We start from the raw sequence: 15,649 nt of genomic DNA on the forward strand, positions 1-15,649 counted from the left end.
TCTATCTATCTATCTATCTATCTATCTATCTATCTATCTATCTATCTATCTATCTATCTCTATCTATCTATCTATCTATCTATCTATCTTTTTTCTTATTATACAATTTTATTTTCTACATATAATTGTAAAACCTCTAGTGAGCACATCATCTTTTGGGTACCCCCCAGTTGTGTTGTTATAAAAATTGGTGGCATACACTTATTTATTAGTTCAACAAGGGTTTAAGTAAATCCTTACCAGAAACCTGTTCTTGTGCTAAACAATGGACAGATGTCTATAAACAGAAAATGTATGCTCCTTGTTTATCAACAGAAGTTTAAAACAGAAAGTAAAAACTACATGAATATACTAAATATATGAACAAATAGACATTATGATAAATGTCATAAAGAAAATAGGCATAATTTTATGATACAGACGCAGTATAGTATTTGCATAGTATAGTATGTTGAACCAAAGCGAGAGTATGGAATCTGACCACCTGCATTTAAAATTCCAAAAGTTCTCACAACTTAGCTTGAATTTAATTTTTTTTGATACAATAGCATTCTGCTTTATTGAAGATGAGAAAATAATGTATTCAAAAAAAGATGCATAGTTTCATTTTTAGTATAATTTGTGTGCAGCAATTGGGACATCTCGCATAAAGAGTTCAGAATCTTCTAATCTGAATTTATGCTTTTACTTTTGCTGCTGGAATTATATGTAATAAGTAAGCTGCCTCAATACTTCATATACAATTAAATACACAGAAAATACATTCAATAGTGCACATTAATTATAAAACAATGTAAATATATGGTACATAAGAAATTAAGTGTACATTACAATATCTTCTATATTCTAAATCTCTAATATTTGAAAGCTCATACCATTCTATTCTTGTTGAACTCTATCATTCACTTTTCCCATACCAGTGTATTTTCTAATAGGTCATTTTTTTTTAAATTTTTATTAATTACACTTTATTCATTTTGTATCCCCCCATAAGCCCCTCCCTCCTCCCCTCCCGATCCCACCCTCTCTCCCCTTTCTGCATGCTATCTATCTATCTTAATGAATTTGGCACTCAGAAATTTACCAGAGAGTTATTTGTGGAATGCCTCTCATCTGAGGTTCTGGCAGAAAGACAAGAGTGCGCGGACGACCTCCTTCAGAGGTACAAGGGGTCCATTTGATCCTTCTTGGCAATGTTGACTTGACTCATGTGGCTTACGTGATGTTTGCTAGATTTCTCTGCTGAAACTTAACTCTTCCCTTTGAGACAATACAGAACATTGGGGGGGATACTTTTCGCTTGTTTTGTTCTAGAACGTGGTCTCACTCTAGCTTAGGCTGATGTCTGCCCGCCTCAGCCTCCTAAATGCCACATCACAGGCACTGCACCTGACCTGAAGGATTTTGGGACCTGCTACATTCTCATTCTTTTGTGTGGTGGTTTTACATGAACAAATAATTCTTACCTAAAATGGTGATTTCTGCACTAGTTGTATTTTATAATTCCTCTGCCCGTCTTACGTTCTATCATTTTCAAGCGGCTTGTCATGCACAACAGATAACTGGAACACATATGAGCATTTTTTTGTTAGCATCCCTGCCACCTGTATGTCTCTGTTACCTTGGGTGGGTGGGACACTTAGTAACATTCTTTTTCCTTGCTTCCTTGGAACCTGCCAATCTATCTTTACCAGCATCATACCATGCACACCACACCTTCCCACTGGCTTTCTGGCTCCCAGCTTATAGGTGTCTCCCTTGTTTTGTCAGCCACTGTGGTACTCTGCATATTTTACCCCAGTCTCATACCTGGGCAAACCCTCTTTTCTTGCTCCTTACAGTTGAGATAAAATTTGTGCTCCCTCCTTGATCCCTAAGGACACATTTCTTTCTGTGGTACTGGAGGATAATGGTGGAAACGTCTTGAAAGTTACTTATGTTGCTAATAAAAAATTCACATAGGTGCAGTAAGAGGCTTAGCAGGTGAAGGAGCTTTTGACCAATACTGATGATCTGAGTTTGATTCCTCGGACACACTTGGTAGAAGGAGAAAACTGATTCTCAAAAATTGTCCTCTGAATTCGACACAAACAAAAAATAGATTTTAAGAAAACAGCTTAAAATTTAGATAGAACTATTTTATCGTCCTTTGACTTTCCTTGTGTGCGCATTAGATAAGTCACAGTGAAGTCTACCCGTAGGGATGGGCAGTCAGAGGCACTCTCTGAACTTATGATAAGAAACTGTTTATCAACACAGAAGACCAGAATGTTAGAACAAATGCCATCCTTTGAAATAGACTTGCTGTGAGAAAGAGAAGAAAACAGGGAGGATTTATGGTTATTGGATATCATCAGGCAATGAAGAACACCACAGGAAAAAAGTTTTCATAAAGATTAAAAAGTAGCTAAGTAGTAGTGGCACATGCCTTTAATCCCAGAACAGGTAAAAGAAACAGGCAGATCTCTGTGAGCTAGAGACTGAGTTCCAGGAGGACAACCAGGGCTACACAGAGAAACCCTGTGTAGCCTCTCAAGCCTCCCCCTGCCCTCCTAAAAAAGAAAAAAAAAACCCAAAACCTGTTGATTTCATTGGAATAATGTAACACTATAATATAAAAGAATATATATATAAAGATAAGAGAAAAGGAATTCATGCATATGAAAATGTGTTATTAACAGTAAAATCATTGCTATTACACATATGAATACCAGACTATATTTTTAAAATGTGCTAAGTAGAATGGGGTAAGGAAAGGAGGAAAAAGGAAAAGTATGCTGTGTTTGAAAGTGTCCCTCAAGGTTCATGTGTTGGAAACTTAAGTCCTTAACTCACATGGTAATGATATGCAGAAGTGGCACCTAGGAGAGATGATTGGGTCATGGGGGCTCTGGATTAATGAATTAATGGAACATATGGATAAACTCACCAGATACTGGGTGAACCACACTGTGATGCTCAGTCTTCATTGTTAATGTGATTACATTTAGAATCATTGTAGGAGCACACCTCTGTACCAGTGAGGATGTTTCCAAAATTTTTAACTTGGAAGGGAAGACATACCTTAAATATGGGGGTACCATTCAGTGAGCTAGAGTTCTGGAATGAGGGTGAGTCAGTTAAGTTCTTGTCCTTCAAATATGAAGACCTGAGTTTTGATCCCAACACCCACAGAAAAAGCTGAGTACACCTTCTATCCCAGCACTGAGACAGAAGACAGTAAATCCTTGGGGCTTGCTGGCCAGATAGTCTGACAGAATTGATGAGCTTCAGGTTCAGTAAGCTCAGTCTGAAAAAAATAAGTTATATGGGCTGGAGATATGACTCAGTGGTTAAGAGCACTTGCTGCTCTTGCATGGTAGCTAACAACTATCTGTAACTCCTGTTCAGGGAATTCAACACCCTCTTCTGCCCTTCTTGCGTACCAGGCATATACATGGTACACAGGCATACGTGTAGACAAAACTCTCATACACATAAAGTTAAAATAAGTGTTTTTAAAAATTAAAATATAAGGTAAGGAGCAATTGAGTGTGTGTGTGTGTGTGTGTGTGTGTGTGTAGAGATGAAAATAGATGTGAGAGTGGTGGTGGTAGCAGGGAAAACAGCAACTTTCATGCTTTGCTGCTGTCACTGCTAGGACAGATTGTACCCTAAAGCTGTGAGCCAAATGGACTCTTCTTTCCTAAAGTTATCTTTGTCAGGTGTTGAAATAGCAATGCAAAAAGTAGCCTATAGAGGCATCATAGTCAAAGTGTCCAGCCTTCAGATTCATGAGCTAAACACACACTTATGCTTTATAAATTACTCACTTGGTAATATTCAGTTATAACAATATAAAATGGAATGTCAATGTGTTAAAAATATAAATTCCACAGGATGCTATCAAACATAGCATTTCATTCCTGATAATGATGGAGGAAATAAATATTTTTTCAAACATTTGAATTAACTATTAGTAGAGCAATATCAGAATTTAATTGTAATCATTTGAGAGAAAAAAGAATATATATATATATATATATATATATATATATACACACACACATACATACATATAAACATATAATTTTTTTGAGACAGGGTTTCTCTGTGTAACCTTGGCTGTCCTGGACTTGCTTTGTAGACTAGGCTGGCCTCGATCTCATAGAGTTTGCCTGCCTCTGCTTCCCCCAGTGCTGGGATTATAGGTGTGCATCACAGCACCCAGCTGCAAATATATTTCATAAGAGAATAAAATAAACAGCAATGTAGCATAAAACATGAATAAAAATAATAGCTAATATAGTCTGATAGTGATTATAAATGGATCCAACTCCTCCACTATTGAGTCAATTATTTTGACTCAATAATAAAGGGTCAAACTTTAAAGCAATTAGGTTCCGCAAATGGAAAATGGTTAAATGTGTTGTTACCTCTATAAATGGAGTGCTATAAAGCTATTTTTTAAAGAATATGACATGACTTTGATAATGATTATAACAGATTTTCCCTTCATTGTTTCTTCCTTTCTTTCCTTTTTCTTCCTTTTTTCTTTTTCTTCTTCCTCTTCTTCCTCTACTGGATTTTATTACATATCATAGACTGGTCTTGAACTCAAAATTTCTCTGCCTTAACTACCTGTGTGCTGTTATTTATCATGTCTGGCTAGGTGCTCTCTCTGTCTCTCTCTCTGTGTCTATCTCTCTTTCCTGTCTCTGTCTCTCTATGTTTATGTATGATGGGGTCACTCACATATGCCAAGACATGTGTATAGAAGTCACATGCAAAGGTCAGAGGATAATGTGCAGGAATTGGCTCTCTCTTTCCATCATGTGGTTCTGGAGATTGAATTCAAGTCGTCAGGCTTGGAAGCAAGAGCCTTTACTCACCGAACCATTTTGCTGACCCCTAGGCTAGATTAATTTTAAGAGCAAAACATCAAATTACATGTAAAATGTGGTTCTAATTTTTTAAATAAAAATACTTATTATCTCTGGGTGGTGGAATTTCAGGGTTTTTTTTACTATTGTTTGTTTTTGGTTTTTGTACTAAGGATTCAACCTAGGGTCTTATTTTTGCTAGGTGAATGTCTTACTACTAAGGCTACATATCTAGACCCCAATTTTCTATTTTATTATTCACATATTTCTCTATTTTTCAGAATTTCTACTCATACAATAAGTTATTCTGGAACATGCAATTACTTATCTGTATAATTATCACAGTATTATCCTATCTGCTAAACCCAAGAATCTCACTGGAAGATTCTTTTCTGTGTGACATTTATCCCTAGGGCCAAGCCATTTGTGTTCTATCTCTTTGAGACTCAAAAAAGAGATAGAAAACCCAAAGCTAACAACTGACAGGCTCTTGGTCTCCCTCCACTCACATACCTGTGTCCTCTACAAAACCCACAAAACAAGCATCCAGGAACCTGATCTCCTTCTTGAGGCATGAACTTTTTCGATTTAAGAAGCATATGCTATTGAGAATTCTCTGTTTAGCTCTGTACCCGTTTTTTAATTGGATTACTTGATTTTTTTGCTGTTTAACTTCTTTAGTTCTTTATATATACTAGATATTAGCCCTCTGTCAGATACTGTTGTTTTGTACTGAGTACAGTGTCCTTTGCTTTACAGAAGCTTTTCAGTTTTATAAGGTCCCATTTATTGATTGTTGCTCTTAGAGCCTGTGCTGTTGGTGTTCTGTTCAGGAAGTTGTCTCCTGTGCCAATGAGTTCAAGGGTATTCCCCACTTTTTCTTCTAAGCGGTTTAGTGTGTTTAGTTTTATATGAGGTCTTTGATCCATTTGGACTTTAGTTTTGTGCAGGGTGATAAGTATGGATCTATTTGCATTTTTCTACATGTAGACTTCCAGTTAGACCAGCACCATTTGTTAAAGATGCTGTCTTTTTTCCATTGAATGGATTTGGCATCTTTTCAAAAATCGAATGGCAGAGAAACACTTAAAGAATGCTCAACCTCATTAGCCATCAGGGAAATGCAAATCAAAACGACCCTAAGATTTCACCCTATACCCATCAGAATGGCTAATATCAAAAACTCAAGAGACAACACATGCTGGAGAGGCTGTGGAGAAAGGGGAACCCTCCTCCACTGCTGGTGGGAATGTAAACTTGTACAACCACTCTGGAAAGCAATCTGGCGCTTTCTCAGACAACTAGGAATAGCGCTTCCTCAAGATCCAGCTGTACCACTCCTAGGCATATATCCAAAAGATTCTCAAGTACACAATAAGGACATTTGCTCAACCATGTTTGTAGCAGCCTTATTTGTAATAGCCAGAAGCTGGAAACAGCCCAGATGCCCCTCAGTGGAGGAATGGATGCACAAATTGTGGTATATCTACACAATGGAATATTACTCAGCAATAAAAAACAAGGAAATCATGAAATTTGCAGGTAAGTGGTAGGATCTGGAAAAGATTATCCTGAGTGAGCTATCTCAGAAGCAGAAAGATGTACACGGTATATACTCACTCATATAGACATATAATATAGGATAAACATACTAAAATCTGTACACCTAAAGAAACTAATCAAGAGGGAGGACTCTTGCTAAAATGCTCAATTCCTATCCAGAAAGGCAAAGAGGCAGGATATCAAAAGAAGGAGAAAAGAGGGAACAAGTCAGGAGCCTGACACAGAGGACCTCTGAAAAGCTCTGCCCTGCAGACTATCAATGTAGATACTGAGACTTATGGGCAACCTTTGGGCAGAATGCAGGGAATCTTAGGAAAGAAGTGGGAAACAGTAAGATCTGAAGAGGACAGGAACTCCACAAGGAGAGCAACAGAACCAAAAAATCTGAGCACAGGGGTCTTTCCTGAGACTGCTATTCCAACCAAGGACTATTGGTGGAGATAACCTAAGACCCCTGCACAGATGTAGCCCAAGGCAGTTCGGTATCCAAGTGGGTTCCATTGTGATAGGAACAGGGACTGTCTCTGACATGAACTGATTGGCCTGCTCTTTAATTACCTCCCCCTGAGGGGGAAGCAGCATTACAAGGCCACAGAAGAAGACAATGCAGCCACTCCTGATGAGACCTAATTGACTAGGATCAGAAGGAAGGAAAAGAAGACCTCCCCTATCAGTGGACTTGGGGAGGGGCATGCATGCAGAGGGTGGAGGAAGGGAGGGATTGGGACGGGAGGAGAGAGGGAACCACGGGGGGGGGGGGAATACAAAGTGAGTAAAGTGTAATTAATAAAGAAAAAAAAAAAGAAGGATATGCTAGATGAGCCTGCAGCTTGCTGTGATGGGGACCACTTGAAGAACCACTGTTCTGCTCAATGACCCCGTCCTAGTCCTACTTCTTCATTCTCTTTCTCTTTCCTACTTCACTTTACTCTAGAAATTTCCACTGGGGTTGACTCAGGTCCATGTTTTAGAAACTAAGAGCAAAAGCACAGGTGAGGAAAATTGAAGACATTCTTATTCTCCATGACCACCTGTATCTAAAGCTTCCAGAATCTCTCTCCTAGTCCTTACCTCTCTGGTAACATCCTCCCCTTCATCCACTACACAGTATACCCCTGGCCACCATCCTGGTGTGCTTCATAGTGACGACCACAGCATTCTCTGGCTCAGCTCTGGCTTTGCCCTTGAGTGAAAAGTGAAGTTCTTCTTCAGCCTGTGGACCAGGGCCCTTGAGGGCCCTCACTGCTGACTGCTTCTTCACCCCCTCTCACCTTTCCTACCATTGCCTTGGTCTCTGCTTCACGTATCACAGCCACCTGGAGTTTATGATCATTTTCCTCAGATGTATGCTCTCGTGCCTTTTGCACAGTTTACCCTGCTTGGAGTAGTTTATCCTTCACTCTCTCTCATTTAATGATGCCATTGCTAGAGGCTTTCTAGACTCCCTCATGCATCAAGTCCTTCGGTTTTTTCAGTAAACAGCCTTCTGTGACAGCTCCACCTGTCATAGGATGGTTCACATTTGCCCCCTTCCTGCCCCAGTGTAGTCTCCATCACTGCTGGTTCCCCAATAATGTAAGTTCTATTTTGTGGCTGATAATCAATGACTATGGACTGGCCTAAGTGAATAGGTTTATATTTTTCATTTTTAATTGTTTTATGCCCCTTACTGCTTAAAACAAAATATAAGACAGTGATTACAGGCTGTAAAGAATGGAGTGGGGAAGTTTTAAAACTCTTTAGGCTCATACCTAGTCTAACTCAGTCTGGAGGTAGGACACTGGGAATGCATGCATGCACATATATATACATATACATATTTACAGCTGATAATGATTCATGCAATGAATGGAGGTTTTTTTACCAACACATGGACACTGAGTCTTTTCATTTATCCTCTCCTGTCAGAGGCTGTGCAGGAGGAACAGCAAACAGCTTTAGAATGGTTAGCAAGGCATACCTCTGGAGGCAGAGCCCCATGGACTACGTGTCCTGAGGACTTTATGCTGTTATGGAGCATCACACTGCTGTTGCCCTTGCAGTCACCCCATCCCCCATATCTGAGTTGTAATGAACACTCTAAGGGGGCTTCCAGCCTCTCACTGGGCAGTATCACTGGCACTCATTGTTGCCAGAACATATTCATGACTCAGTCACCACCCTTGGAAAGAACTTAGAGGTGTAGATTGTTAGCAATGACCAGTACCTTTAGGAAAAATTTGGAAAAATAGATTGTTTAGGAAGGTTAGGTAAAGATGTTTTTGCTAGTGGCTCTGATGTAGAAAATCTTTGGGAACAATTTGAAGTTCAGAAAAGCACCGTCTTCATAGCTGATCTAGAGGCTTTTTGAGGTTGGAGCAAGAACAATACCCCAATTAGCACTAGCTGATGAGACTCTCTCACTGAAACTGGGCTTCAAGGTGATTAATTTCTTGTACCCATTTTTGTCCTCAACTTCCTGATTTAATAAAATTATTAGTTAGCAGATGTTCACCCAGAGGATTTAAAGTAGAAATGACTGTTTTTATATAAAAGTTCAGAGTTGTGATTCTTTTAAAATCTTTATAAGATTACATCTTAAGATAATTGAGTATTTCTTTGTAACCGCAAACTGAGAGCTGCCAGTAAAGAGAAACTGGCTGAAAATTTAGCTTGCTTGTTTACACTTTGCTAATCTATAACAAGTTGCTTACTTATAAATGTTTCTGGGTTCTTGGGAATAATTTATTTTTTATACTTTTTCTCACCCATAATATATAAAACATTTGATCACATGAAGGTATTGGAAACATGTTTTTCTTACACATACTCATTGTAATTGTTTACTTAAAGAAAAATAGAATGTAATCACATTGTAATTTTTATACTGCTTGAAAGATTTTGCTGGGATATATAAGCTGTGGGAGAAAAAAAAAAAGTTGTTAGAGCCTGTTGAAGTTTGGTCCACCCACCCAGTATGCATAATTGTATATGTGTATGTATGTAAATTGGCTGGAGCCCCTTCTTTGAAATTTGCTCCATCCATCCAATAACAGTTGAGGCTTGTTGGACTTGTTCATTGGAGCTTGTTTTGCTTTGCATGCACACACGTATGTGTGTACATACATGCATGGGCAAGGTCTATCTTCTCCTTCTTTCCTTTTCTCTAGTTGCTAACATCAGTAGCACCCCATGCCAGGAGTCATCAACTCTGGCCCTCTGCCATTTACAATCAGTTCTGGCCTATGATTGCCACCATCAGTGGAAGTCCCCTTCAGTAACAATCCATTCCAGCCTGGAGAATCAACCTTTTTACCCTCAGAGAAAGTCTGCTGGGTGATCAGCTAGCTGCCTATCTGTGTCCTGCCTCAGTTTACTCTGTGATATGGAAGCTGGTCTTTGGCAGTTTCCACTGTGGCATGAGATCCATCGCCACAGAGAAGGGATGACTTAGTAGGGCTAAGCCTAGGAGGGCTGCCTGGAATGTTTCAATTTGAGGAGGAGGTCTGCAGGGAAGGATGAGAAAGTTAAGTACAGAGTAGAGGAGGACATCAGACATTGTTGTGTGTACTCAGAGAAGGACAGAAATAGAGAAGAAGCTGGAATGAAAGGGACATGGGACTCTTAAAGGAGAACACAGATACCCAAGCTCTTGGCCAGGCTCCTCCGATGTCCATCTGAAGCCCTGACTGAAAGAACAACAGCAAGTTCTGTGTTTATACAGAAGCTACAGAGTGCTAGAGAAAGTCCCATTTGGAGATAGGGATAGTTTGAATCTCACTTATTTCTCCTGAAGCTACCTTTGCTTCTCTGGGAATGTTTTTCCTCTGTAACAAACAGGGTCAATCCTAGGAGTGCTGTGAAGACTGACCTGAACATCTGTAGAAAACATTCTACAGCATGCCTGATAGACGTGTGCCAGAAGCCCAGTGGAGTAGGCTGTCACTAGGACTGATGCTGGAAACATGGTGAAGGGCAGCTGAGGGGTCCTCTATGGCCCAGAAGACAACTTTTAGGGCCTACCACATGAAGCTCATTTTGGAAATTGTATGTGCTAGCAACAGGCTTAATGTCCATTCTCTGACACCCAGGTCCTGTTCCACTGAGAACTATAGAAACAGTACAAGACACAGCCAGAATGTGCATGCACATACTCTAAGTGTACATTGTCCACTTCTGGACACTTTGGTGTGCACCATGCCCAGGCTGGATGTTGGTTTGAGCCATGATTACCATAATCCCTGACTCCAGTGGACAGGCCCTCCCAGAGCAGCTCACACAGCTAGCAGTCTTCATCTCTTTTCAGGCTTGCATCCTGGGGACTATGTGGCATTCTGGAGCCAGCCACAGTGGGGATGTTTATACCAGGATGGAAAGCAAATGCTATGACTTAGGACCCAGCATGGTAGGCCAAGTCCCTACCCCAGATATAATGGGGGCATTTGAACGACCCTGACCTTTCTTCCAATGTATGGTCTCAGACTGGCAGTATCAGTCTCAGGCTTGTTTATAAAATGTCAGATTTTGGGTCTCTGAGGGGAAATCCATGTAACATTTTGAGTAATTCGGGTTAGCAGAATTAAGGGGGCTAAAACACTTCACTTCCTGTTCTGGACAGAAATGAGGGCTTGAAGATGGATGGAACATTAACTTTGAGAGTGACATTGACCCTCTAAAGAGTCAGATGGGCTCTGATTTTCCCCCTTTTTAAAAAAAAATATCATCTAGAGAATAATTAAGAGGGGAACCCATATTCCTTTCTCTAGCCACACAATTGTTCTCTTGCATGCATTTTACATGCATTTGAACACACATACACATTCATATAAGCTGCTGTTAGGTATATGTTTTTGAATATTGGTATTTAGTATATTTGCATTTCAGAAGGAATTAACACCTTAGACTTTGGTCTGCTGACTTTTTTGAAAATGGGATTTTTTCAAGTTTCTTTATCATCCTTTTTTTTTTTTTTTTTTTTTTTTGGTCTTTGGTGCAGGGGTTGGGGTGGCAGGTAGAGTTGTGCAGAGTAAAGTGACACCTGGGACATAATCCTCAGAATTAACATTCTTTGTTTAGGGCTGCCTGAAGGGAACCGTCACAACAGAATTCCTTACAAAGGATTCTAAACTGTTTGATTCTGGGAGGTATTTTGGCAGTTTATAGACAAGCTTGTTGTTGACTGCTGCGATTATATCTGTGTCTCTAGGTTCTAGAGCAGTGGTTCTCAACTTTCATATAGTTCCTCATGTTGTGGGGACCCCCAACCACAACAATTACTTTGTTGCTACTTCATACTGTAATTTTGATATTGATACAAATCATAACATAAATACCTTGGGAGATAGAGGTTTGTTAAAAACCTGCGACCCACAGGTTAGAAGCACTTCTCTGGAGTCCATCCTTACCATGGAAGCCAAGACTGCGTTGAAACCATTTGGTTTGGGGATAATGTTAATAACTTGTTGGCAGTCGACTACTATAGATCCAAAGTGAGGTGGGATGCTACCAGCATCCCCCATTGAGGACTCTGTGTGTGTGCGTGTTCATTAGTGCGAGTCTGAAGTTGATGGTGGATGTTTTCCTTCTTCGGTCTCCACTTTATTAACTGAGATAAGGTCTCTTACTTGAACTCAGAGTTTGGTGATAGGCTAGTCTAGCTAGTCTAGCTACCCAGCTGACTCTAAGGACCTTGTCTTTGCTTCCTGAGTACAGACTCTTATCTGCAAGATGTTTACCTGGGTTCTGAGGATCCAAACTTTGATCCTGAGGGTTGCACAGCAAGTGCTTTATCGACTAAGCTATCTTCTCAGCTTGAAATAAAGGCTCTTTATTGCAGGTCTTGCTTATTCATTCATTAAGTTTCATGGAGCACTTTCTCTGGCTTCACTGCACTGGGGGACAGGGTGAGCAGGGTAAGAGAAAAATTCTAAAGCTCCCAGTGTTTGTGACCAAGTGCTCATTTGACTTCACAGGTAAAGAAAGTCAGAAAGGCCAGCACGGTGGCACACCCCTGTAATCCCAGGACTTGGGAGGCAGAGGCAGGTGGATCTCTGTGAGTTTGAGGCCAGCCTGGTCTAGAAAGCCATGCCTACACACATGGAAACCCTGGCTTGAAAAACAAAAATGAGAGAGAGAGAGAGAGAGAGAGAGAGAGAGAGAGAGTCAGAGCAGCAGGGGAGAGGCACACGGAAGCTCTCCAAGCAAATAGCAGCACAAGGCAGAGAGGAGCCACCTAGTGGGTAGCTGGACGTGAACTTGTGGCTAGTTGAGGCATGGAGGAGCTTAGGGACTGGGCCAAAGATGAATTGCATAGAACGAAGTGGAAATATCAGCCAAGAAATGGTCAAATGTCTACTGTGCCAGGAAAAACAGTTTAGATTTTGTTCTGGACACATTTGCTATTTGTCTAACCTGCAACTACCCCCTCTCACTTGCTCCACACTAATCCATTCATCTACTCCACCCTCAGTCCCAGCCCCTAGCCACCTGTCTTCCCAGCTAAGCAACTGTACCAGGCCCAGGATTCCCTTCGGCGGCTTCTTCTAGTATCTTGAAGGTCTCTCCATGCATATTCAACTTCAAAACCACTTAACCTCACTTGTGCCACTTGAAGGCTGTTCAGGTGATGGTGCCTCTATAAACAGGGATTAAGCAGTTATGTGACAGTGTGGTTTACCTGGCCTGGTGGTTGGGAACTGTGAACCCAGGGTAAAGGTACGAAGGCAGGTATAGCAAGCACACAAAGATGTGACAATCTGCCTCTAACAAATAATTATTTCCAAAGCCAGTTATGAAGTGTTAGAAGTATGTGATGGCACATGTCCTCTCCACATAGAGCACTTGAACACTTCAAATTAAAATAAAGGAGCCAGAGAGTTCAGAATGCATTGTTTTTTCTTTAAAGCTATAAATTAACCTTTGGTTGAGTTGATTTTGATCTGGCTGGAGTGACTGGAGGAGGGAGGGTTGGATTTTCTTAAACAGGTTAAATTTTGTAATACACTAATTTAATGTCTTTCACGGTCTTGGTGGTGAGAAAAAAGTGCTGAGTAGAGCGCTCTCTCTTCCCCCATGTACATGTACACACACACACACACACACACACACACACACACACACACACACTATTAGGTAAACAAGAGCCACAAAGAGAACTATTGTTAACACTTTTTAAAATATTTTTCTTCTCTTTTCTCTGTACGGTTTTAAGCACAGCTGCTTAAAAATGTTGCACAGTTTTGAATCTGACTTCTTTCATTTATCATAGGACAAAAACAGTAAGCTAAAATCTTATTGAAACCTTACCTTTATGGCTGTCAAGCACACCAGTAAGTGGGTGCTCTACAATTTATTGAACCAATCCCCTTTTTGAAGACTTAGAAAGTTTCTAACATTTGGATCTTATTAAGAGATGTTGAACATACTATTTTCTGTCTCTGTTGGCATACTGATTTTTCCTTTAGATGAGGTTTTAGAAAGTGGAATTGAAAAGGGATTTTTTTTTTAATGCCAAGGCTTACTTCTTTCATGCCATACAGCCTCCAGAAGGGTGGTTGGACTTCGGAAGGAGTCCCAGGAGTTCCCAGCTCTTGGCACCGTTAAGTGAGTGCAGAGTGAGGTGCTCTGTCCCACCCTAGCTTCCCCTCTGGGTCAGAGGAAACATTTATAAAAACAACAGCAGAACCAAGAAACAAATTCTCCAGAATTTTTTTTTCCTTCTGTGATTCCAAGCCCAAACCAAGTCTTCACAGCTACAAACCGATCTTTTTTTATTAAGAAAATTTCAAGAAATAGCTCAAGATCCTTTTGACTTGTGTTCCAACTTGTGGTCAGAGACTTAAATTTTGGATCTGCAAGTTGCATGGCAAGTTCTGTTAAGCAATGCACTGCTTACTTTTGTACCTCTGTGGGTGACGCACCTGTCCTCCCAAGGGACGCAGGCTCCTCGCCGCTTCCCAGCGCCTGCTGGAGCCACAGCTCCGGCTCAGAACCGCCAGGCAGAATCATAGGAAAAGCCCGTGCCTTGCCGTTCTGGACTGTCGTAAGGACCACTCGTCTTGCAGCGCGTGAGACCACGCACTTTCCTGAGCTGGGGCGCTCGGGACAGAGCGTCGCCGCCACTCTGCTGCCAGGCACCTTCCGCTACCCGCGCGTCCGCACTCACCTCCGCCGTACATCTGGCACAGGTAGGGGAAGCGCCACACATTGCCCAGGCCCACGGCGTAGGAGACGCAGGCGAGTAAGAACTGCAGGGGGTTGCCCCACTGAGGCCGTGCTTTCTCCATGTCCGGCTGCTCGCCCTCTGTCAGGGCCTGGCCTCTGGCCACCACCGCTTGCCCGCCTTTTAATTGCTAATCTCATTAACGTGCGCCGGAGGGGCGAGGCTGGTGAGTGGGGAAAGGCGAGCCCCACCCTACCGAGCCTCGGCAGGGAAGGCGCCCCTCCTTGGCCCCGGGTGTGGACTTCAGAGCTCGGGGAAAGGATCACGTTTCCTCTTCCTCAAACCCTTACTGATTAATCGATGATAATACTATATGCGTGGCACTGCTGTGCAACGGGAAAACACAACACCCCCATCCTTCCAGAGCTGACACTCAGGTGGCGGGAATGTTGAAATGCCACGGGCTGACTTGTTCTTAACTTCTTTTGACCCACTGGGGCAATTTCTTTTGGTTTATAACACCTAGCTCACCTAAATCAGACATGCAGGGACAATTTAGGCAAAGCAAAAGATACGTCCTGGAGACAAACAGACAGGGACCCAGAGCAGAGGTGATTTTTGCACAGAGAAATGGGTGGGGAGGCTCAGTGGCAGAGCACTCCGTTAGCGCTTGTGAGGTCCTAGCACACATGCACGTACCGGCCCTTGCCTGCACCTGTAGTGTGGGCAGACTCAGGTTTTGAACAACTGCTGTGAGGCAACAGGGCGCTAGAGAATCTCATTCCCTAGACTAGGTGGAAACCTAAGATTCTCATGCTTTTCCAGTCCAACAAGGAGGCCGAACCGAACTCCACAGAGCTGGGTGCAGTGATGTAGTCTGTTGTTTGTGGCTCTACCACTGACTAAGCTGTGACTTGGCAGGTCATTTAATATCTTTGATCCTGCTTCATCTGTACTAGAAAAAAAATTCCTGCCTGCCAACCCCCATCCTCTGAACAAGCTCAAACAATTTATCCTAGAACTTTTAACCTTAAAACAGTAAAGAAGAAAACAAAGTCACAACACAGCCACAGGGACTTTCCAT

At 41.5% G+C, this 15,649-nt stretch overlaps 1 protein-coding gene across 3 annotated transcripts in view; it reads right to left on the bottom strand.

Moving 5' to 3' along the window:
- Nucleotides 1-14,742, bottom strand: part of LOC129672276 (sodium- and chloride-dependent transporter XTRP3) — a 79,002-nt gene extending 64,260 nt beyond the window's left edge. Inside the window, exon 1 of one of the 3 annotated variants that reach the window (XM_055601584.1) lies at nucleotides 14,569-14,742. In XM_055601584.1, coding sequence (XP_055457559.1) covers nucleotides 14,569-14,689 — 121 coding nt within the window. In that variant the 5' untranslated portion in view covers nucleotides 14,690-14,742. Of the gene's footprint in view, nucleotides 1-14,323; nucleotides 14,427-14,568 lie in introns of those variants that run through there. The other 2 variants (XM_055601583.1, XM_055601585.1) reach the window with 2 other exon arrangements.
- Between the last annotated feature and the right edge of the window lie 907 nt (nucleotides 14,743-15,649).

The sequence above is a fragment of the Psammomys obesus genome, unplaced genomic scaffold (assembly GCF_907164565.1).
Source record: "Psammomys obesus unplaced genomic scaffold, mPsaObe1.curated_primary_1811, whole genome shotgun sequence".
NCBI classification, from domain to species: domain Eukaryota; kingdom Metazoa; phylum Chordata; class Mammalia; order Rodentia; family Muridae; genus Psammomys; species Psammomys obesus.